Raw genomic sequence first — 23,674 nt, forward strand, 5'->3', positions numbered from 1 at the left:
CAAACAAAGTATCAATTTGCAAAGGAGAATCCAATAGTTTTGCTTTAACATGATCCGGCAAATTCTGTTCTTTTAACCAAGCATGCATCCTAATGACAGAACCTGCAACAGCGGCCCTGCAGGAGGCCAAGAGAATCAAAACCACATTGCAAAGTATGCTTTCCAACTTGTTCAGCTGCATGCAATAAATCCTGCATTTCTTTATTGTCTGCACATTCTGTACTTGTTGGCATTTTCTGTTTAAGCAAAGACATAAGATATTGCTAATACTTAAGCATATGAAATTGGCAATTTAAGGCTCTTACACCCAAGGTAGCAGAGGTATAAATCTTTTTACCCCATCTGTCTAGGGCTCTAGAATCCCTATCAGAGGGGATTGGGTTTTTTGCAATAGAAGCCTTGACCCCTTTGGGCCCCTGAGAGATGGTTTCAGGGTCTGCTGCAGGGCTCTTATAGAGAAATTTATGTGAGTCAGGAACCCTGTAGTATCTGTCTGGCTTAACTGGAGCTGGTGGTAAAGAGTCTTGAGAAAAACTGGACTCTGAAAATACATTGTCTACAATGTCTAAAACAGGCGGAATAGCCAGGGGCCTGTGCTGGGGCAATAAAAGGAAATCTCTGAGCCTTTTCTTGTATTCTGAGTAGTCTTAGCTCTCCCAGTGAAAATGCTCCCTCATAGTATGCAGCATTTCCCCAAAAGAATAATCTTCAGAATAAGAGGCTGAAGGAATAGATTCTTCAGTATCAGAATCCTCATAGGGAGGAATAGAGTAATCCTGTTCAGGGGAGGAATCAGAGGAAATGGATACCTGGTCTGAAGATTCATATTCTAACTCTTGCCTAAGCCTTTTTTCAGAAGGTGGATGGGAACCCCTGATCAAAGTAATTAGGTCTTCGGTCATTTTAAGCATCTGCTTTTTAGGCATGGAGGCCTGTCCAGGTGAATGCTGCACTTGTTTCTTTGTCTTTAGAACTGCTTTAATCTTTGCCTTTATAGCTGAAGTAGGTTTTACATACAACTGTGTAGGCCTGAAAACACCCTCAGAAGCCGATGCCTGCTCAGCGGCTCCAGACCATCTGAGGGAATGATTTCCGAGTGTCCAATACCTTGAGTTTCCAGAGGCCCGGTCGGCTCCACGTGGGAGTCGGAAGCGGCCTGTGGCTCTGAGGTAGTGGGCGTCAGGGGCTGTGAAAGCACCTCACTGAGAACCGGCGACAGGCCTAGAAGAAGCCTTATCGGTTTTGGATCTTGGATGCCTGTCCTTTTCTTTTTCTTTTCGTTTTTTTGCAAACTCTGGTAGTCGGCTGATCCGACGGCATTATATAGTTAAATCTTCTGCCAAAGTAATGAAATGCAAAATCGTACAGACGCTTAACAGTGCATTGGTTAAATCTGGCACAAAACCGACAACTAGCAATGTTATGGTCAGGGCCTAGGCAAGGAATACAGTAAGAATGAAAATCCTTATGAGGTATTTGCTTCCCACAAGAAATACAGTTATTAACTTCTTCTGACATCGGTCTGGAGCAAGGAAAAAGTTTCCCCAACGGGGTACTTAGCTTTAATGAAGACTTCGGATCTGAAATTCAAATTTGAAAACTTCAGGAGTCGACCGACCGGCACTTGCGAACTGCTTTTGCTTCAGGCACCGCATGGCAAGAAAGACTTAAGAAAATGGCATCGGCTGCATCTTTTATACCCCTGGCGCACTGACGTCAGGGAAGAGGCGACAGCAACCGACGCCAGACCTAGACTTTGGAACTCAGGCCGACTGCGGGTAGCCTGCCAGCAGGATAACCCAACTGTAACGACTGCAACAGTGAAATACGATGAACATCCTGGATTGCAACAGTGAGTACACTTAAACATCTACATTTATGGTAAGTGTACACAACTGTACTATGTTCTTCGTGTTTCACTGTTGCAGTCATTACATTTGGGTAGAATCCCAAAGCTATGGATGGGAGGATGGAACTAAACAGAATTAGGAGCAGCAATAAGGCCCTGCAGGACTGCAGTGGCAAAGCCTGCCCTAGATTTAGAGAAGAGAGGTAAATGATAATGCTTTGTGAACGTATGAACAGAGCTCCAAGTTGCAGCTTCTAGAATGCCTTTGGTTGGGACCCATCTGAGAAAAGCTGCTGAAGTGGGGGCAGCCCTGGTGGAATGGGATCAGATTCCCTTGGGCACAGGTTTACCATGGTGCAAATAGCAGAAATGAATGCAGTGGCTTATCCATTTAGAAATAGTCTGCTTTGATATAGCTTCCCCCCTGATCCTGCAGCAAATGCTACCAGTAGTTGCTCAGACTTTCTTAGAGATTTTGTCCTGTTAAGTAGAATCTTAGTTGTCTGTGTACATCCAATAAATGCAGAATTTGCTCCACCTTGTTCTGCGGATTTGGGAAAAAAGTTGGCAGGTGAATGGTCTGGTTAAGAGCCACACTGGATACCACTTTAAGCATAAAGGAAGGGTTGGTCCTGAGGGCCACCCTGTCCGGGTAGAATTGAATGAAAGGCTCCACTGCCATGAGAGCCTGTAGTTCCGAAACCCTTCTAGCTGAAGTAACTGCCAAAAGAAAAGCCGTCTTCCAAGATAGAAATTTTACATCAGCAGTAACTGTTGGTTCAAAAAGAGGCAGGGTGAGTTTTTCCAGCACAAATTGAGGTCCCATGCAGGAGTTGGTGCTCTCCTGGGAGGCCTTACATTTTTGGCCCCTCTGAGATACTGTTTTAGCAGTGGATGAGAAAAGAGGGGAGGATCTGTGTTGTAATGAGCAGAGATGGTAGAGGCATGTCTTTTTACAGAAGAAAAAGACAGGCCCTTGTCCAGCATCTCAGTTAAGTATTGTAAAATCTGAGGAATATTAGGCCTTGCTGTGTCTATTCCTTGTGCTTGATTCTAAGCACAGAATCTCTTCCATTTATCAGCATAAGATTTTCTAGTACTAGGCCTTCTGGCTTCCAATATGACATCCATCACAGGCTTACTGAGAGGTGTGTTTTGAATAATTAGTTGATTAGCCATGTTACAAGATTCAGAGTTTGTAGATGAGTTTGCAGAATTTGATAGCGCGCTGCTGAGACAGTAGATGAGGTGTTTGAGGCAAGTACCAAGGAAGAAGGTGTGACATATTCCTTAGAAGCGGGTACCAGTGTTGGCAAGGCCAGTCCGGGGCAATTAGAATCATTTTTGTTTTTTCCTGTCTCACTTTTAGTAAGACGTTGGAGAGTAGAGGCAGAGGGGGAAAGGCATAGACAAAGGTTTTTCCAACTGAAGGAGAGAGCATCCCACTTTCCATGCCTTTTTGTGATGAGTTCTTGTGCAGTATTTGTCCAACTGATGGTTTTGGGGAGAGGCAAATAGATCTATGTCTGGGCCTTCCCCATTTCTGTATTACCATGCTGAAGATTTGTGAATCCAGTTTCCATTCGTGTGGGTCCATAAGATTTCTGCTTAGGTCATCTGCCAGAGTATTTTTGCTATCCTGGCAGGAATTGAGCTTGAAGATGTATTTAAGTCAAGGCTGTGTTCCTCAAGGCCATGGCTAGTCTGCAAAGGAGGTATGAATGGGTACCCCCCTTGCTTGTTTATTTACCACATAACTGTGGTGGTGTCCGTCTATCAGTAGTTGTCCTGGATGAAGTAAGTCCTTGAAGGCTGTCAGAGCATTCTGAACAGCTGGCATTTCTTTCTGCTTGATATGCAGATGCATTTGGTTTGGGCTGCATTTGCCCTGAATGCATCTCCCTGCCAGGTGCCCCCCCCCCCCAAGCATAGTCTGATGTGTCTGAAGTTAGGGTTTGGGAGGGAGGGGGTAGTGTGAATGACAGTCCCTTGTTTTGGTGACATGCCTTTGCCCACCAAAGAAACTCCTGTTATAGGCAGGGAATGAGAGGAATCATTGTTTCCAGGCTCTGACAATGTTGACTCCATAAACTTTTTAGATACCATTGAAGTTTCCTGATGTGCAGATTCGCATATGGAATTAGAAGAATGCAGGATGCCATGAACCCCAAAGCCAGCAGAATCTGTCTTGCAAATAACTGGGTTTTTGTTGCCATTTGATTGAAGTATGCTGTCAATTATATTTGTTTGTCTGGTGTGAGGTAAGCCATCTAGGCAGATGTATTCAAGCTTGCACCCAGGAATGTAATTATTTGAGAGGGTACCAGTTGTGATTTATTTTCGTTTATAGTGTACCCTAGGCATACTAGAAACCTTTTTACAAATGCCAGATGTTGAAGTGTGTCCTTGTCCTCTGCCTGAATTAGACAATCATCCAGATAAGGATAAATTTGAATGTTTTTTGTCTGCAGAATGCAATTACTGGCGCCAGGCACTTTGTAAAGACCCTGGGCACAGTAGATAAGCCAAAGGGCAGTGCAGAGAATTGGTAATACAAATAACCTGCTTTGAAGCGGAGGTATCTTCTGCAAGATTCCCTTATTGGGATATGCAGGTATGCCTCTTTAAAGTCGAGAGTTACTAACCAAGCATTTTTGCCTAGCATAGGCAGTAGCTGTTGCAAAGTCAACATTCTGAATTTTGGAATAACCAGGAACGTGTTCAGAATCGAAAATTCCAGTATTGGATGCCATGAATTGTCTTTTCTGGGTACCAGGAACAGTCTTGAATAAAATCCTTGTCCTTTTTCTGGTACTGGTTGAATACCCCCCATATCCATGAGGGACATGACTTGTTTCTGGGCCTCTGCCCACTGGTTTTGAGGCAGATCAGGCCATCTGTTTGGAATTTGCAAAGTATGGAAATTAAATCTGTACCCCTGGGATACTATGTTTAATACCCACTTGTCCTGGGTTATTAACTGCCAATGTTGAGCATGAAGTGCTAGTTTCCCCCCCAAGGGGGCTGCCAAAAGATAAGTGCTTGGAGATGGTAGAGGGAAGTCATTGAGACTGCTTACTGTAGGGTTGTGCTTTGTTACCTCCAGATTTAGAGGTGGAGGCACCCCATTGCTTTGACCTGAAAGATCCCTGTGATTGATATCTGGAGCCTTTTGAGCACCTGGATTTGCCCTGATTGGCTCTGTTGACCAATGTTTAGTAGGCCAGTGCCTACTGAACCTGGGTGGCTGCACTTGTAAGAAATCTTTTACAGTTTGCATAGATTTAGCTTTGTCTTCCATTTTCTTTAATACCTCTTCTGCCTTATTACCAAAGTATCATGCTGCAAATGGGCATCCAACAATTTAGCTTTAACATGAACAGGCAGATTTTGTTCCTTGAGCCAGGAATGCCTTCTTATCACAGATACAGTAAGAGCGGTCCTACAAGAGGCCTCCAAGGAATCAAAACCACATTGCAAAGTATGCTGCTTTCCAACCTGTTCTGCTGAATGCAATAAATCCTGTAACTCTATTTTCCACACAATCAGAAATCATCATCATTTTCTGTTTCAGTAAGCCCATAACATGCTGTTGGTATTTAAGCATATGAAACTGGCAGTTTAAAGCCCTGATTGCCAGGGTTGCAGTCGTGTAAACCTTCTTACCTCATCTATCCAGCACCCTGGAATCTCTATCAGAAGGGGTAGGATTTTTGGCTGTAGAAGCCTTTACATCCTTGGGACCCTGAGAAATAGTCTTAGGATCAGCAGCAGGATTTTTGAAAAGAAATTTGTGGGAGTCAGGAACTCTGTAATATCTGTCTGGCTTACTAGGAGCAGGAGGCAGGGAATCAGGAGCCAAGCTTGATTCAGAGAACACATCATCAACAATGTCTAAAACAGGAGGTATTGCCAAAGGCCTATGCTGAGGAAGAAGAAAATCCCTAAGCCTCTTTTCATTCAGAGGCGTCATGACTCCCCCAGTGAAAATGTTCCCTTAAGGTATGCAAAAATCTCTCCAAAAGAGTAATCCTCAGGAGGAGATGCAGATGGGATGGATTCCTCTGCATCCGAATCCTCATAGGGTGGGATAGGAAATTCCTGATCAGAAGAGGAATCATGGAAACCTGATCTGAAGATTCATAATCAGTGCCTTGCCTAGGCTTCTTAGAAGGGGGAGGATTGAAAACCCCTGATCAAGGTAATCAAATCCTCAGCCATTTTGATCATTTGTTTTTTAGGCATAAGGGCCTGAGCACATGGCTCATGCGTCAGTTTTTTAGACATAGAACTTGTTTTTTACCTTGTTTTTGTTAATGGCGTCTGTTTAATATAAAAATGCTGAGGCCTGAAAACACCCTCAGAAGCCTGTGCCTGCTCAGCGGCTCCGGACCCATCCAAGGGAGAGACATCCGCAGGTTCAATACTTTGCAAATCTCGCAGCATAGCTGACTCCGAATGGGTCTCGGTAGAGGCCTGCGACACAAAACTAACGGGTATCACGGGCTGGGAAAGCACCTCACTGAGTACCGGCGACTGGCTTAGAAGAAGCTTCGTCGGTTTTTGACCTTGACGGTCTGTCTCTGTCTTTTTCCTTGTGTTTTTTGTGTACTCTGGTAGTCGGATTGCTAACCGACGACATTTCAGAGTAGTTAAATCTAGAGCCAAAATATTTGGAAGCAAAAATATACAGACGCTTAATAGTGCATTGGTTAAATTTAGCACAAAACAGACAGCAAAGCACGTTGTGATCAGGGCCTAGGTAAAAAATACAGTACAAATGAAAATCCTTATGAGGTATTTGCTTCCCACAAGTAATGCAATTATTAACTTTTACTGACATCGGTAAGGAGCAAGAAAAAGTTTCCCCAACGGGGTACTTGGCTTTAGTTTGAAGACTTCGGTTCTGAAACACGAAAACGAAAATTTCAGGAGTCAGCCGACCAGCACCTGCGAACTGCTTCGGGCACCATGCGTCAAGAAAGACTGATTAAAATGGCGTCGGCTGCATGTTTTATACCCCTGACGACCTGATGTCATGGAAGAGGAGACGGCAGCCGACGCAGGACCCAAGACTTTGTTATTCAGGCCGACTGAGGGCAACCTATCAGCAGATTACCCAAATGTAATGACTGCAACAGTGAACCACGAAGAACATCCCCCTGCTGCTTGAATACTGTATTTGGCTCTGAGAGGCTCAAGAAGCCACAGAATTCTGCAAATGTATCTCAGGGAGGACTAGGCCCTATTCTTCCTCCAGTGATTACCAAGGTGACGGCTCCCTCACAACATAAAGGAAAAACTTTACACTATTCATATGAAAACTAACTTCAACCATTTCAAAGCCAGCACCAAAAGCAGTCAAAATATAAATCTTGCTTCAGTAGCTAAAAACAAAGAGCATGCAAAAAAAAAAAAAAAAAAAAACTTTACTGATGACAGCAAGGAGCTAAGTTTTATGAGCAGCAAGAACAGAATAGGTAGGCACAAAAGATAAGTACGCTTAATCAGTTTTGGTGCGACAACGTAGCATACATTGCTACAGACGTGCCTTTTCTCAAGCAAATGGATCTTTGGAAAATGTTGCCTAATGTACCTGTTAGAAAGGACAAATCAGCTTGATTACATACCAAGGAAGGTTTTTCAACATCTGATCACACAAACAGATATGCGCACTGCAAAAACTGCATAACAAAAACAAAACCACCACAAATAAGAGGATAGTCTGGGCATGCAGATTCAGCCCTTTTGGAAGGATGTCATACAGACTTAATTACGCATGAGTATCCAAAGTTTAGAAGTGCAAGTCAGAAAAACACGCCACAAGATGGGGGGGGGGGGACAAAAAAACAGATGCCCCAAAATATTAAAACCATTCTCAAAAGGGCTCCTAGGTAAGCAAAATCAACTTGCTTTCAACGAAACTTAAGATGCTCAAAATACATGAAAAGTTATTAGTTAATAAAATCCTCCAGAGTACAGGTACAAGCATTTAAATTATACCACAAAATTTAGAGCTCTGCTATAAGTCTTGAAAAATTCAAAGAATTATATGGATCAAGAACATTTCTGTCAGCTCTGTAACATATATAGGGATAAAGCCCCAACTACAGTGCAGGTGACATGAGTTAAATCAGTAGCCTGGTTGCCTGAAATAGGTGGATGAGGAGGATGAAGTACTGCAGACTCACCCCATCCTACTGAGAGGAGGAAGCTCTGGCTTGCCACACTGGTGACCTAGTGGGAACAATTATCACCTAGGTGAATTTGAGCCTGCCAAGCCCATGCTGTCAGTGCATTTGTGCTATATAGCTAATGGAAATTCAGTGTACAGCAACACACTAACTTGGCAACAGTGAACTAGGAGTTAGGAGCTGCTGCTCTCATGCAGAAGAGGGTAGCCCTCCCCCCCCCCCCCGTCCACAGGACCAAAAAGCTGCCCTCCCTACTAACTGACTCTTGACAGGAAAAGGAGAGATGACTGGTATTCCTAGGCAGTAACAAATGGGCCACATGGCGCTTGCTTAGTGTGGAGTCCCCCCCCCCCCCACAAATGCAAGCAGGTGCATTCAGTGGGCCATTATATAGGGCCCCTGGCAAAAAATAAATTAACTCAGTCATGGCTCCCCTATCACTGGTGAAACTGTCATCATCAAAAGATGTGCAAGATATAACACATTTACTCTATAATTTATCTCCCGTCACCCCCTCCAACCAACATCACTCAATGTTTAATCAATACAAAAAATAAAGCTACTAAATCTTCAAGATTATGAGAAAAGACACCTTAATACAGCCAGTAGATAAGCAACTGTGACACAAACCTGAGACCTTTCAAAAAAGAAGTCTGAAAATCAGGTGAAATAAGTCAGAAGTTAATTCGCATCATGGCCTGTTTATACAGTCAAGCTGCAGCCTTCAAAGCTGACTAAGTAACTGGGTCACTCATACTTGCATGCGTCATTAACACAGAAGGAAAATACATTTGTAATGTACCTAACCACTGTATCTGGAACATTAAAAAGTGACTCATCTTTTTCATAAATGTAGAATTTACACCTACTCATCTGCTACAGTAACCCCAACAGTGTGCTGTAAAATGTTATGGAATACCTGATGAACTGCACAACTTCCAAAATATATTTTCTACTACTACCTTACACCTTCACTAATTACTACTCTGTTATTCTCTTTATATCTCAAAAAAAGAAGTTATGTCTTACCACAATGTTCCATCTGTGTTGTTGATCTTCATTCATTCATTACTGATGGGTTATTGGTTCCGTCCTTGGAACAGAGCCAGGCAATATCAAGTTCATGTCAGTCAAAAACTCTAGAGCCAAGGTCCTACCCAGAATGCTCTGCTCCCTGTTACCTCAGATCGAATTTGCAAGTTGACAGATAAAAGTAGAGGCTACCTCTGGTCATAACAGACCTACAACAAAGGAGTACATGAGATCAACCAAGAACCTCCGGATGGGGGACGGAGGGTGGGAAGTAATAAATGAACGAAGATCAACAACACAGATGGAAAATAATGGTAAGACATAACTTCTTTATCTGATTTTGTTAATCTTCGTTCATTCCTTACTGATGGGACAGAGTCCCCAGCTACCTGTACCCTTGGGTGGCCCTCATGGAAGGACATTCCTAAGCACCATGGAGCCAAAGGAAGCTTTACCTCTGGAGGCTAAGTCCAATTTTTAATGAAGAATAAAGGTATGAGGTATGGCCCAAGTTGCAGCTAAGCAAATATCAATGAAGGAAGCCTTTGCATGGAAAGCTGCTGAAGTTGCCATAGATCTTGTAGAATGAGCTTTCACTCTACGAGGCAAGGTGAGATTGTTTTTGTTGTAGATAAAGGTAATACAATTTCTCAACCATAAAGCCAATGTAACTTTTGATACAGGATGACATCATCTAGGTCCAGAAACAGTTGGTCTGATTTACGGGTATATTTTGTTCTGTCCAGATAAAATCGTATTTGCCTATGAACATCCAAGAAGTGCAAGGAATACTTTCCCTTGTTAGAACGGTTAGGAAAAAAACACTGGAAGGTCAATAGACTGGTTGATAGACTGCTCTGACACCACTTTTAACAAAAAGGAAGAATTTGTTCTCAGTGATACCCTATCCTTATGGAAGATACGATAGGGAGGTTTGATGCATACGGCTTGAAGTTCTGTCAACCGTCTGGCAGATGTGATTGCAATCAGAAACAAAGTTTTCCAAGAGAGATATTTTACATCACATGAAGAGGCAAGTGATGTAAGCAGCCTTCAAAGCTGACTAAGTAACTGGGTCACTCATACTTGCATGCGTCATTAATACAGAAGGAAAATACATTCAAGAAAGTTTTACAGAGTCTGTGTGACATAAGTGAGGAATCTTGAAAACCAATATGGAAATTTGAGATGGCAGCTAAATGCACATGAACAGTAGAGGCAGACACCTCAAAGTGGAAAATATCTGACAAGTAATCCAGTCCCACCAAAACTGGGGCTGACAAGGGGTCTAATTGTTTATTCACTGCCCATGGAGAGAACCTTTTCCATTTAAGATAAATTAGTCTGGTGGATGACTTATGAGATGCAATAAGAATATTGGGCACAGGGGATGAGAGGTTTTCATGCCTGGCAATCATTGGAAGTGAAGAACTAAGCTGTCAGCTTCAGGGTTGTTAGAGTGGGGTGAATCAGACCCTGCGGATGGGAGATCAATGTTAGGGATGGATTCAGGAGTCACGGTTGATCTAGCAGGTGAGGCCAGAGGAAGGGAAACCAGACATGTCAAGGCCAATATGGAGTAATGAGGATCACTTTGCACTTCAACTGCCGTGCTTTCTTCAGAAAATGGGAGATGAGGGGAAGAGGAGTGTAAGCATAAAGTAGACCCAAGGGCTAAGCGTGGACTACAGAGTCTCTCGGTGACTGTCCCCGAGGGGGGATTACGGCAAAATAGCTGCTGCACTTGTAATTGGTTGAGGAGGCAAATAGGTCGCAAAAAGGCTGGCCCCAGCGGTTGAAGATTTCTGCCGCTATTATAGGACTGAGGGACCACTTGTGAAGTTGTAAAATGCACCTGCTCAATTTGTCCGCTATCATATTGGAGCTCCCGGGAATGTGCTTTGCAGTTAGAAAATGGTTGTGAGCTATCGCCCATTGCCATATTCTTAGGGCCCTCGGCATAATGGGTAAGATCTGTTGCCCCCCTTGTTTGTTGATGTACAAGACCGCTGACATGTCTGATTGGATTGCAATAGTTCCTGACAGAAGGATGAAATGAAATGCTTGCATCGCTAGAAGCACCGCACTCAGTTCCAGGATACTGACATGCAAAAGGGTCTCGGTCTCCAACCAGAGACGTGCCTTGGATAGTGTTTCCCTAACATAGCCCCTCCATCCCATCAGGGAGGTGTTCGTGGTTACTGTGGCTATCAGTTGATGGTGGATGAAGGGATGAGACCATTGTTGGGGATGTCGAGACATCCACCAGAGTAAATCTTGGTTGCATCGCTGAGTTACACTTATCTGAAAAGACAAAGGATGTTGTACAGGGTACCACTGAGTGAGAAGTAGCCACTGAAGGAGCCTCATGTGGAATCTGGCTAGAGGAACAACAGTGATCAAGGTTGCCACTGACCCCAAGAGCTGTAGTATAGATTGAGCAGGAGATTTGTAGTGACAGAGCAGCAGTTGAACTTGTCTTATTCTGTGAAGCCTGTGCTCTGGAAGGGATGCTGTACAATTTCTCGTGTCCAACAGTACCCCTATAAATTTCAAACACTAAGTTAGGGTCATGTTGGATTTCTCCCAGTTTATAGTGATTCCCAGGCTTTGTTAGGAGGGTGCAGTGCAGGGCTTAATGCCAGTAGACTTTTGGTGGAGGCTGTGAGGAGCCAGTCATCTAGATATGGAAATGTCTGGGATCCTTGAAGTCGCAAGTGAGCAATAACCACTGCCATGCATTTTGTGAACACACTGTGGGCTGTAGAAAGACTGAAGGGCAGAGGTCGAAATTGGTAGTGAGTGGCTCCTATGCGGAAGCGGAGGTAACTTCTTAAGAGTTTGTCCATTTTTTATGTTGTAATATGCATCTTGAAGATCTACAGAGCACAGCCAATCGTCTTCTTCCAGAAGAGGAAGGATAGACTGAACAGTGACCATCCAGAATTTCTCTGTTTTTACAAATTTGTTCAGTGTGCTGAGATCCAGAATTGGTCTCCAGTCCCCTGTCTTTTTTGACACTAAAAAGAACCTTGAGTAAAATCCGGATCATATCTGGTCTGGGGGGACTGTCTAGATGACTCTTTTGTAGCAGCTTTTGGATTTCATGCGCTGCTGCTTCCCTTCGACTGGGGGGAACGTCAGGTAATACTCTCGATGAGATGGGACAAAGATGGAAGGGGGTGCAATAGCCTCTGGATATTACCCATTGTACCCAAGAGTCGGTGATTATATTTTGTCAGCCAGCGGGGTACAACGAAAAACGACCCCCAACAAGTTCCAGAGGTGAGCAGTCGGGCAACGCTTCAGGAGCGCTGATAGGGTCGGCCAGAGAAAGAATCTCTGAAACCCCGGTTTCGCAGACTTCCTCTGCCCCGAAAGGGGCATCTTCCATTGGAGTTTCCCCTCTGCCTCTAGGGGAGAACTCGGCACGTGCGTCCCCGAAAAAGCCCTGCGATTTCCTGTGCCACATCTTTCCGCTCCTCTGATTTCTGAAGTAGAATCACTGAAAAGTGGCGTGTCTGACACCAATGGCAGACAGGGTCTTGCCATCTTGTTCGCACCTTGCCAGTGTATCTTTCACTTTAGGGCCAAACAAAGAAGCTGCCTTGATGTGGACATTCATGAAGAAAGCCTTAATGGAATCCGCAAAGGCGCATCTAGGCATGTCTGGTGACTATACCCGTGCCTGCCACTCTAGCAGTCTCTTCCGTTGCGTGAGAAATAAGACACATGGAAGATTTGGAAATGGACTCTAGCGTGGCGATCTGAGAAGCCACGTTGTCATGGACTGTCAGAAACAGCTCCTGCCAAGGTTTGAGAGTTGGTTGATAAGATCCCTCTGAAGCCTGGTAAAGTGTGCCAAATAGTTCACAGGCCTTACAGCAAAGGTCGATGAAGCAAACACACGTTTCCCTAATTTGTCAATCGCCCGGGGCTCCTTGTTGGGCAGATGGACAGTTTGGCTCTCTTCTGCCAAATCCTTCTTAGTTGCAGTCGCCACCACCATCGCATTTACTGGAAGACCTCATGACCAATGTGGGTGCTCAACTGGGGGCAATAATATTTTATCTCGTCTCTTTGGTATCGCTTCCAGTGTGTCAGGAGCCTTCCATGAGTGCTGGATGATGAGCTCATCGGCAGGCGGGGTGACCCAGGAGGTAGGGGGCTAGGCACAAAAAGCCTGCAAGAATATGGATTCCTCAGAGAAAGGATTAGAGGACTTCCAGTCACCCCTCAGTCTAAGGATCTCAAGGATGTCACCAAAGGACACCTCATCAGATTGACTGTGGGGACCCTTCCCAGTCATCAAAATCCATATCTCTAGTCAATGACTCCTCAGTGGAGTCCATGTGCTTCCTCTTGCATAACGCTTTGTGGGGTATTCCACAGTGGGAGGTTCTGGGAAAGACTGCAAAGAGGGGATCTCCTGAGGAGGAGAAACCTGACGCCCTTGTGCCAGGTGATGTCTGGAGGTTGATGCTTGTGACAGGGACTCAGATAAGTGGGATTTGCCAGCAGAGGCAAACGCCCTCTCCATGGCTTGGAAGGCTGTCCCACCCAAGGAGGGATGGGAGCATGGAACAGAGCACGACAACCTCGGAACCGGGGTCACACCCCGCCCAGAGCCCACTCCCAAGACCAAGAGTCTCAAGAGAACCGTGAACTGAGAGAGAGAGAGAATCCCTGGAAAGTGCCATAGAAAAAAATCGGCTTGGAGCCAGATATGCCCTCCCCCACGGCACAGCCACTGGCCTGAGAAAAGCCCGGTGCCCAGTGCACCGAGGGCCACTAGGACAACTCCTGTTCCAAAGTGAGATCCACTACTGGAGTCGGAAGAAGGGAAGCTGCTGTCAGAGTAATGGGCTTCAAAAAAGTACAGTTTTGTACCTACCATAAATGTAGATGTTAGAGTATACACCCTGCTGCAGTCATCACACTTGGGTTATCCTGTCGTCAGGCGGTCCCGCAGTCGGCCGGAATTCCAAAGTCTTGTTCCGGCGTCGGTTGCTGTCGCTTCTTCCCTGCCGTCAGTGCGCCTGGGGTATACATAATGCATCCGACGCCATTTTCTTCAGTTTTTCTTGCCCCAGATGTCAGGTGCCCCCAAAAAGGTGGTCAGTAATTAGTACCAATTTAAGAAAATTTAGCACAAACACAAAATCCCTCCAGCTATAAGCAAATACATCAAGAAGGGATTGTAAAGATTTAGCCAGTTATATCACAGGGGATGGAGGGAGGGTAACCTGGACTGCAGCAGGGTGTACACTCGAACATCTACATTTATGGTAGGTGCAAAACTGTACTATGTTCATCGTGTTACACTGCTGCAGTCATCACACTTGGGTAGAATCCCAAAGCTAAGGATGGGTGGAGGAGTGAAAGAGGGTTAGAGGAGGCTAGAAGGCCCTGCAGAACTGCAGTGGCGAAGCCAGCTCTAGTCTTAGAGTAAAGTGGTAAGTGACAGTGTTTGGTAAAGGTGTGTACTGAAAGCCAAGTTGCAGCTTCCAAAATCTCCTTGGTTGAAACCCCCCTGAGGAAGGCTTTAGATGTAGCTGTTGCCCTGGTGGAGTGGGGCCTTATGGTAGCAGGAACTGTTTTTTCATGATGGGTATAGCAAAAACTAATGCAATGTCCTATTTATTTGGAAATGGTTTGTTTTGATATAGCCTTCCCTTGTGAAGCTGTAGCATAGGACACAAAGAGCTGGTCAGATTTTGCGTGTGAATGTCCAAGAAATGCAGGAGTCTTTCTCCTTTGTTCTGTGGATTTGGGAAGAAGGTGGGTAAGTGGATGGTTTGATTTAAAGCCACACTGGAAACCACCTTAGGCATGAAGGAAGGATTAGTTTGTAGAGAAACTCTGTCTTGATGGAAAATGAGGAAAGGTTCCACTGCCATTAGTGCCTGCAGCTCTGAGACTCTTCTGGCTGAAGTTATTGCTAGCAGCAGGGCAGTCTTCCATGATATAAACTGTAGATCAGCAGAGAAAGCTGGTTCAAAGGGAGGTAGTGTAAGTTTTTCCAGAATAAAATTGAGGTCCCATGTTGGTGTAGGTGCTCGACTGGGGGCCTAATGTTTTTTGCCCCTCTGAGGAACTGTCTTAGAAGTGGCTGTGAAAATAAGGGTGGATCCGTGTTGTAGTGGGATGAAATCCCTCATGCATGGATTTTAATGGAAGAAAAAGAAAGTCCTTTGTGCAACATCTCAGTTAAATACTGTAGAATCTGAGGCATGTGAGGGTGAAGTGTGTTTTGGCCTTTAGCTTGGTTCCAGGCGCAAAACCTTTTCCATTTGTCCGAGTAGGCCTTCCTGGTGCTGGGCCTCCTAGCTTCCAGAATAACATCCATAACTGCTTGGGAAAGAGGAGCTGGCTGGATGCGTAGGTGATTTGCCATGCAGCCAAATTTAAGGTTTTGAGCTGGCTGTATAGAATCTGATTGTTTTTCTGTGTGAGCAAATGGGCAAGTTGTGGTAAAATCCAAGGTGGGCCCTGGGCCATATTCCTTAATAGTGGGTACCAGTGCTGGCGTGGCCTGTCTGGGGCTATAAGCATCTGTCGTGGTCTCTCCTTTCTGACTTTCAGAAGCACCTTTGTGAGAAGAGGCAAAGGAGGGAAGGCATATACTGTCAGGTTTTTCCAACTGAATGAGAGAGCGTACACTTTCCAAGCTTGATGGTGGAGTGTCCTTGTACAAAATTTTGTTAGCTGATAGTTTTGGGGGCTGGCAAACAGGTCTATGTCTGGGAGGCCCCATTTTTGAGTTATCATTGCAAATACTTGTGGATCCAGTTACCACTCGTGGGGATCCATGATGTTTCTGCTGAGGTCGTCTGCCAATGTGTTCTTTTTTCCTGGCAGGAATTGAGCTTGTAACTGAACTTGGCAAGCCAGTGCTGTGTTCCACAAGGTCATTGCTTGCCTGCATAGAGGGTAGGAGTGTGTACCTCCTTGTTTGTTTATGCACCACATTACTGTGGTGTTGTCCATCCTTATTGTAAGTTGTCCTGGATGTAATAGGTTCTTGAAGGCTGTCAGAGTATTCTGTACAGCTAGCATCTCTTTTTGATTGATGTGCAGATTCCTTTGATCTGCAGTCCATATGACTTGAACGCACTGTCCTGCCATGTGTGCCCCCCAGGCATAGTCCGATGCATCTATTGTCATAGTTTGCCTGGCTGGGGGGGCAAGGTGAAAGGCTGACCCTTGTTGAGGTGACATGCCTGTGACCACCATAGAAACTCCTGTTGTAGGCAAGGAATGAGAGATATCATTGTGTCCAAGCTGTGGCTGTGTTGAGACCATATGCTTTTTAGGTACCACTGTAGTTTCCTCATATGCAGCTTTGCAAATGGTATTAGTAGTATGCAAGATGCCATGAAGCCCAAGGCCTGCAGAATTTTTCTTGCAGGGAGTTGGGTCTTTGTTGCCATTGTTTTCAAATACTGAGTCAGTTGTAGTTTGTCTGGCGTCAGATAAGCCTTCTGGGCCATTGTATTCAAGCTGGCACCCAGGAATGTCATATTTTGTGAGGGTACTAGTTTTGATTTCTTTTCGTTTACTGTGTACCCCAAGCAACTTAGATGTTTTACAAAAGCCATATGTTGTAAGAGGATGTCCTTGCTTTCTGCTTGGATGAGGCAGTCGTCCAGGTATGGGTATATTTGAATTCCTCTGTCTGCAGTATGCAATTACTGGTGCCAGGCATTTTGTGGAAGACCCTGGGCACAGTGGATAAGCCAAAGGGCAGTGCAGAGAACTGGTAGTGGGTTGAACCTGCAATGAAAAGGAGGCATCTTCTGCAACTTTGTCTGATAGGGACATGCAGGTATGCCTCCTTGAGGTCCAACGTCACTAGCCATGCTTTCTTGCCCAACATGGGAAGAAGCTGCTGTAGTGTTAGCATCTTGAATTTGGGTACTTGTAAGGTGTTTAGAATTGAAAGGTCCAGAATTGGTCTCCAGGCATTGTCCTTTCTAGGGACTAGAAAGAGTCTTGAGTAAAATCCTTGGCCTTGCTCCCGTGTAGGTACCAGATGAATGGCTCTCATGTCCATGAGAGCTGTAAATCGTTTTTCTGCCTCTGCCCATTGATTTTGTGGCAGGTTTGGCATTCCTCTTTTCATTGGCAAGGTGTGGAAATGGAATCTGTATCCTCGTGAAATTATGTCTAGGACCCATTTGTCCTTTGTGACAATGTGCCAGTTGTCTGAAAAAAGTGCGAGTTTTCCTCCCAAGGGAGCTGCCAAGAGAGTGTTGCTTGGCCAGATGAGGTGTAAGTCATTGAGTTTGCCTTCTAGTAGTTTGGGGCCTGTCTTCTCCTCCCTTCTGTGTTGCAGTGCCCCACTGTCGAGGTTTGTATTGGGCTTGTGGTTGCCCTCTGCCTCTTGGACGTCTGTATTTTCTCCTCTGTGGTCTGTCAGTAGCTGGAAAGGACCAATTTTTTGTTGGCCAATTTCTGCTGAAGCGAGGGGGCTGTACCTGTAGAAAATCTTTGACTGTCTGCATAGATTTTGCCTTATCCTCCATTTTCTTTAACACTTCTTCTGCTTTAACTCCACATAGGACATCCTGCTGTAAGGGAGCATCTAGAAGCTTTGCTTTAACATGATCAGGCAGAGTTTGTTCCTTTAACTAAGCATGCCTACGTATAACAGACCCAGTGTGACAGCTACTCTGCAGGAAGCCTCTAAAGAATCAAACCCACATTGTAAAGTATTTTTGCCCACCTGTTCAGTTGCATGCAACAGATCCTGCATTTCTTTCAATTCAGACTGTTGAGGGAGTGTGCTCATTTTTTGTCTTAACTGAGACATTAGAAATTGCTGATATTTTATCATGTGAAATTGGCAATTTAGTGCTCTCATAGCTAGAGTGGCTGAGGTGTAAACCTTTATCCCCCACCTGTCTAGTGCTCTGGAGTCCCTTTCAGAGGGTACAGGATTTTTTGCCATAGACGCCTTAACCCCTTTGGGACCCTGGAAGATAGTCTCTGGATCAGCAACAGGGCTTTTATAAAGGAATTTGTGGGAGTCAGGCACGCTATAGTATCTGTCTGGTTTGGCTGGAGCAGAAGGCAGGGAATCTGGGTTCAAACTAGATTCTAAATAAACATCATCCACAATGTCTAAAACTGGGGGGATGGCAAGAGGTCTGTGCTGGGGGAGTACAAGAAACTCTCTGAGCCTTTTCGAGTCAGAGTAGTCCTGACCTTCCCAGTGAAAATGTTCCCTCATAGTGTGTAAAGTTTCCCCAAAGGAGTAGTCTTCAGGGGGAGAAGCTGAGGGAATGGAATCCTCAGCATCAGAATCTTTATAAGGGGAAAGAGTAATCTTGGTCCTCAGAGGAGCCTGAGGAAATGGACACTTGTTCAGAGGAGGCATAATCTTCCTCTTGTCTAGGCCTTTTGTCGGGTGGGGGTTGTTTGGTTTAATACGAGTCTGAAGCTTAGGATACGTTTTTATGGTGAGCGTCATCGGTCTGAAGACGCCTTCAGAAACCGAAGGTGTTTCTGCAGCACCGACATCGCTTTCTGCAGTGTCGTCGGTAGGGGCTAAACAAAATGGCTGCATCGGCCTAGCACTCTCCGCCAAAGGCTCCGAAGCGTTCTCGGGTTCCAAATCTGCGGTAGCCAGGGGCTGCATAGGAGCCTCACTGAAGACCGGAGACCGGCCCAGCCGAGGCCTCGGAGTCTGGCTTGGGTCTAGGCTGCCTGTCCTTATCCTTGCGTTTTTTTGTGCACGCCGGTAGTCGGTTGCTCCGATGGCATTGTGTAGTTAAGTTTTCTACCGAAGTAGTGTTGTGCGAAATCAAACCGTCTTTTTATAGTACGCTTATTGAACTTAGCACAAAAATGACAACCAGTGACGTTGTGGTCTGGGCCTAGGCAAGGTATGCAGTAAGAATGAAAATCCTTATGAGGTATTTGCTTCCCACAAGAAATACAATTGTTAACTTTTTCTGACATCGGTCTGAGGCAAGAAAAGTTTCCCCAATGGAGTACTTAGCTTTATTGAAGACTTCGGATCTGAAATTCTACTTTGAAAATCTCAGGAGTCGGCCGACCGGCACTTGCGAACTGCTTCGGCTTCGGGCACCGCGCAGCAAGAAAGACTGAAGAAAATGGCGTCGGATGCATTATATATACCCCTGGTGCACTGACGTCAGGGAGGAAGTGACAGCAACCGACGCCAGACCAAGACTTTGGAATTCCGGCCGACTGCGGGACCGCCTCACGACAGGATAACCCAAGTGTGATGACTGCAGCAGAGTAACACGATGAACATCTGAGTAGAAGTCAAAGGGGGGGTGTGAGGAGATGTACGTTCACCTGACGGAGGGAACGTGGACTTCGGATGAGACGAGACGTCTGGCCACAAGCAACTGGTCAACAAGTCACAACACATCCTGTTCAGAGAGACTCTTGGATGGCCTCATGGAGAAAGCTGATGGCAATTCTGGCCTTTCTAGAAAAGGGCTAGATTGACTGCCAGCAAAAGGATCCAATGAAGGAGAATACTTGGTCCTTGCTAATTCAATAGGTGCACAGCCCAGAAACGAGGATGTCTGCACCAAAGAAAACGGTATGGAAGTAGGCTGGGCCAACAACGTCAGCGTCGTAGTAGTTCAAGGTGCCTGCACTATAAAAGCAAAAGTCTGCCCCGATGGGTACTGTACCGTTGAGGAAAGTGTCTGCACCGATAATAAGGATGGTGCCAAGAAGGAGTGCACCGAAGCACATGTTAGTGCCGAAAAAGTCTGCACAGTGGAGTACAGAAGACTCATACTCTGAGCCGAACGGGATTATACAAACGGTGCTAAAGGGGACTGATGGACGATGCCGGTAAGGGCTGCGACAGAACTTTCGGAGCCGTAGTTGTCTGCACCGGGAACTCCGGTGTCAGGATCAATAAGGAAGACATGGCTGGAGCCAGAATCATTTGGGGAGGTGCCGAACCTGGAGCCGAAAGGGTCACAGATGGCAGGGCCGAAGTAGTAATCAAGTTCACCTTCTTATGAGTCGACTCCCTATGATCTCCATAGGAAGAAGAGGGGAGCGATTTCGATGAAGGAGGAAGAATGCCTCTTATAGGGTTTAACAGGAGGGGGTGAGCCATTCGACCCAGAAATAGCATCAGAGAAAAGAGACTTGAGAAGACCTTTCAAAATTAACTTATTCTTCCTCTCGTTAAGACTCCTAGTAGAAAAATATTTACAAATCCCAAACAGGGGATCCACAGTAAAGTGGGAGACATTCAGACAGTATACACATACGTCATGGACATCAGAAAGCAGTAACTTACGGCCGCAGTCCTTACACTGCTTGAAACCAAAGCTACTTTTCATATTCGACAATGTGGAAAAGAACAGTACCAAAAAGACGAGGAAAGACTACCCAAAAAGGGAAGAAGAGAAAGGAAGGATTACCAACATAGGTAATGAGGAATTACCTCAAAGGTAAGAAAAAGGGTAATAAAGGGAGAGAGTCTAAAGTATACGATATGGTAGGAAAAATATTAGTATAAATAATTGAAATTATTTAAAGAAAGATCAATGTGTAAAACTTTCAAAAATTAGACACTTAGCTGAGACAGTGGCTTGACACGACTGTACAGCAATGCAGCAATCGAGATCTGAGGTAACAGGAAGTAGAGCATTCTGGGTAGGACCTTGGCTCGAGATGTTTTGGCTGACGCAAGCTTGATATTGGCCGATACCTATCAGTAAGAAATGAACAAAGATCATTTATCTACAGTCTTGGTACAACCTTTTATATTTGCTCACCTATACTTAAGACAAAAATTTTTGTAAGTGTTAATTATGCAGACTATTTAGCAAGGACCCAAGCTACTCATGGATAACAAATATCCTACCTTGTGGTATTCTAACTTTAAACCGCTTTATCCTCAACATTGTAAGCTATCGTTGTACCCAGATATTCACAATGCTCCTTGTGCTATCAGATTTTCACCATGCTCATTCTATCATCAACTGCAACATATGCAAAGTATGTACTGATCATGTTGATTATTGTACTGAATGTATTGTATGTTGTAAATTGTATGTATTGTTTACTTCAGTGCGGAACTTTTCTCCCTGAGCCTCCACTGAAAATGGGCTCATTGAGGCCCAGAGGTCCATCTCGGTAAACAAATGCAAACAAACAAATAAATAAGAGACTGTTGTTTCCAAGCTACTGAATGCTACTGTTCTGCTGTCAGAAATTAAGCCTCAAACTGCAACATACCTTAAAACGTAACACCAAACTGCAACAGGAAATCATCAAGCACTGCAGATTTCTACGCATCCTTCAAATTTATTTCTTTTTTTTTGTTTACTTACACTTTGTTGACCAGGTCAATCTCACTATACCAATGGCCTTTTTCAAGATAGTCATGAGGTGGTACTCGTACTATGAAGTTCAGTTTCACAACACTGAAATGGGTGGTATTTCTGCAAATTTACAAGCCTCAGAAATATTGGTAATAACATACTTACTCAAAATATGGAATTAGAAGAAAGGTTTAACATCACATTTCACAAGAACCAAGCATGCATATGAAATATTTCATGTGTGAAAATCATTCTGTACAGTGTTATGAAGCAAAAATGTTCTATACTGTCTGTTCTTTACATGTACTACAGATACTTCCTTACTTCCTTACCTGACATACACATTTTTTGTTGCGAAGATGTTCCTTTTTTGGGGGAGGGAGGCTGACCTATCATTCTTTTAAGAAAAAAAAATGAATACACATTAAGCAACTTAAGACAGCCCATTTCCCTTACCTCTACCATCTACTGACCTGTAGGAATGGATCACTGATTCCAGAGACATCGTGCTCTGGTGAATACCCAGACATGATCAAGTTCTTCAGAATGCGTACAAGTTGAGGCACGAGCTGCACAAACAAGTAATGGTAACATGAGAAGCTCTATAACTCTACAAACTTAATTTACTGCAGTAACGTGCATCACTGTTAACAAGATATGAACACAATCACATTTTGTCTACTACCTGTAAGATGCACCAAAACTATAAGTTAAAATGGTTTATACAATAACCTCTACACAACAAATAAGCACAAGTACACACCACACAGTAGTTCAGTTTCAGAGGTCCATCTGTGGTGGGTCTACCATTTGGGTACTACTTCCAGCATAACCATTTGAAATAGTCTTATCAGACACAATATGGATAGTTGAAGGATAAAGTATGCCCATGTCAGGGGGCTTGCTAAAAACTCCAACATGCTCAAATACATTTTACTTTAAGTTGATTGACCCTCTGTGACATACCTATAATTAGAATCACAACTATCAAAAAAAAATCTCACAAAAAGGGAGAAAGGTGACAGCAACTTAAGAGTAACAGAAGGCTGAACCCACACAAAAATGCTATGGGCAACTTCATTCCTGGGGTGATGCTAGAAACTGCAACCAGGTAGAAGAGATCACTGCAAGAATATCTGACAATGGCAAAGGAACAAAACGATGGTAGAAGACTTACAGTTAGGAAATAACCTGGATAGGGACCATCTATAGTTCATCTCTGTACACATAAAAAGTAGTGGGAACCAGTTAAACAACTCCATTCTTCCACATCTCAGACCTACAGAAGACAAACTAAGCATCTCTGCCAACACTTATTCCTAAAGGGAGCCTAGAAGTGTTCAGACACAACAAAGTCTAAAGCCCAAAAATCTGCTTGGCAAAACAGTCAAAAAAGATCCCAGACACAGAGACACTTACATAACTGATATGCAACACAGCCATGAAAGTCTTCTGGATGAGATATTAGGAAACCTTATGAAAACTGACAGCCCCAAGATAAACATAAATCCTGCTCCCCACTGGGTTGGGCTGTGGAGAGAGGACAGAAACACTTATCCTTCCACAAGCAAAAAGGAGCACAGACGAAAGTCTTGCAAGAAGCAAACTCCTCCAACCAAGTTGGTTCTACATAAAATTAATAACCATTCCTACACTGTGGAACCACCAAAAGCAGAGCAAAAGGGAAATGGCAAGAGAAGAGAAAATGCTGGTATGCATCATCAAAATAATACACTTCAGAATCAAAGTTATAATGGTCCCGCTCTAACCACAACTTCTGTAGTGCATGTAGTTCAGAAAGGCACAGAAGTACAGACACAAGAGACCGATGCAAAAAGTTCAGACAAGCGTTAGCAGAACAATTCAGGGACAGAGGGGAAAAAGGAAATGACTGAAGACTAGGAGAGATGGAAATGCCTAAAGACATCAAAGAGGAGTGGTTCCATATAGGACCACAAAATCATGCCTGCCAGATGTTAAATAGTTCAGTTATATGGACCAGCAAAAGTATGTTTACATGGATGTATGGAAATAACCATCAAAAAAGATGGAGAGCAAAGTCATCCAAGTATTCATAGGTTCAAAGATGTATACTAGGCTAATAACCACTAGGGCCCTTGTAACTCCAGACATGCAATCCAAATGTCACAGAAAAAACTGATTTATATAGGAGTGATTTACTAATTGCCTCTGTCTGTCAGAGCCAGGGGAGTCAGACCAGGGGTGAAGTTCCAATTACACACCCACTGGTCCAAGTTGTGCTTAAA

At 44.3% G+C, this 23,674-nt stretch overlaps 1 protein-coding gene across 1 annotated transcript in view; it reads right to left on the bottom strand.

Moving 5' to 3' along the window:
* The window catches only part of AP1G1 (adaptor related protein complex 1 subunit gamma 1), a 4,036,072-nt gene that overhangs the window by 2,256,772 nt on the left and 1,755,626 nt on the right, over positions 1 to 23,674 (bottom strand). Inside the window, exon 9 of the mRNA XM_044079548.1 lies at positions 21,881 to 21,976. Within this exon, the coding sequence (XP_043935483.1) occupies positions 21,881 to 21,976 (96 nt within the window). The remainder of the gene's footprint in view (positions 1 to 21,880; positions 21,977 to 23,674) is intronic.

This window comes from Protopterus annectens, chromosome 8.part0, assembly GCF_019279795.1.
Source record: "Protopterus annectens isolate FY-2018-M chromosome 8.part0, PAN1.0, whole genome shotgun sequence".
Classification (NCBI taxonomy): domain Eukaryota; kingdom Metazoa; phylum Chordata; order Ceratodontiformes; family Protopteridae; genus Protopterus; species Protopterus annectens.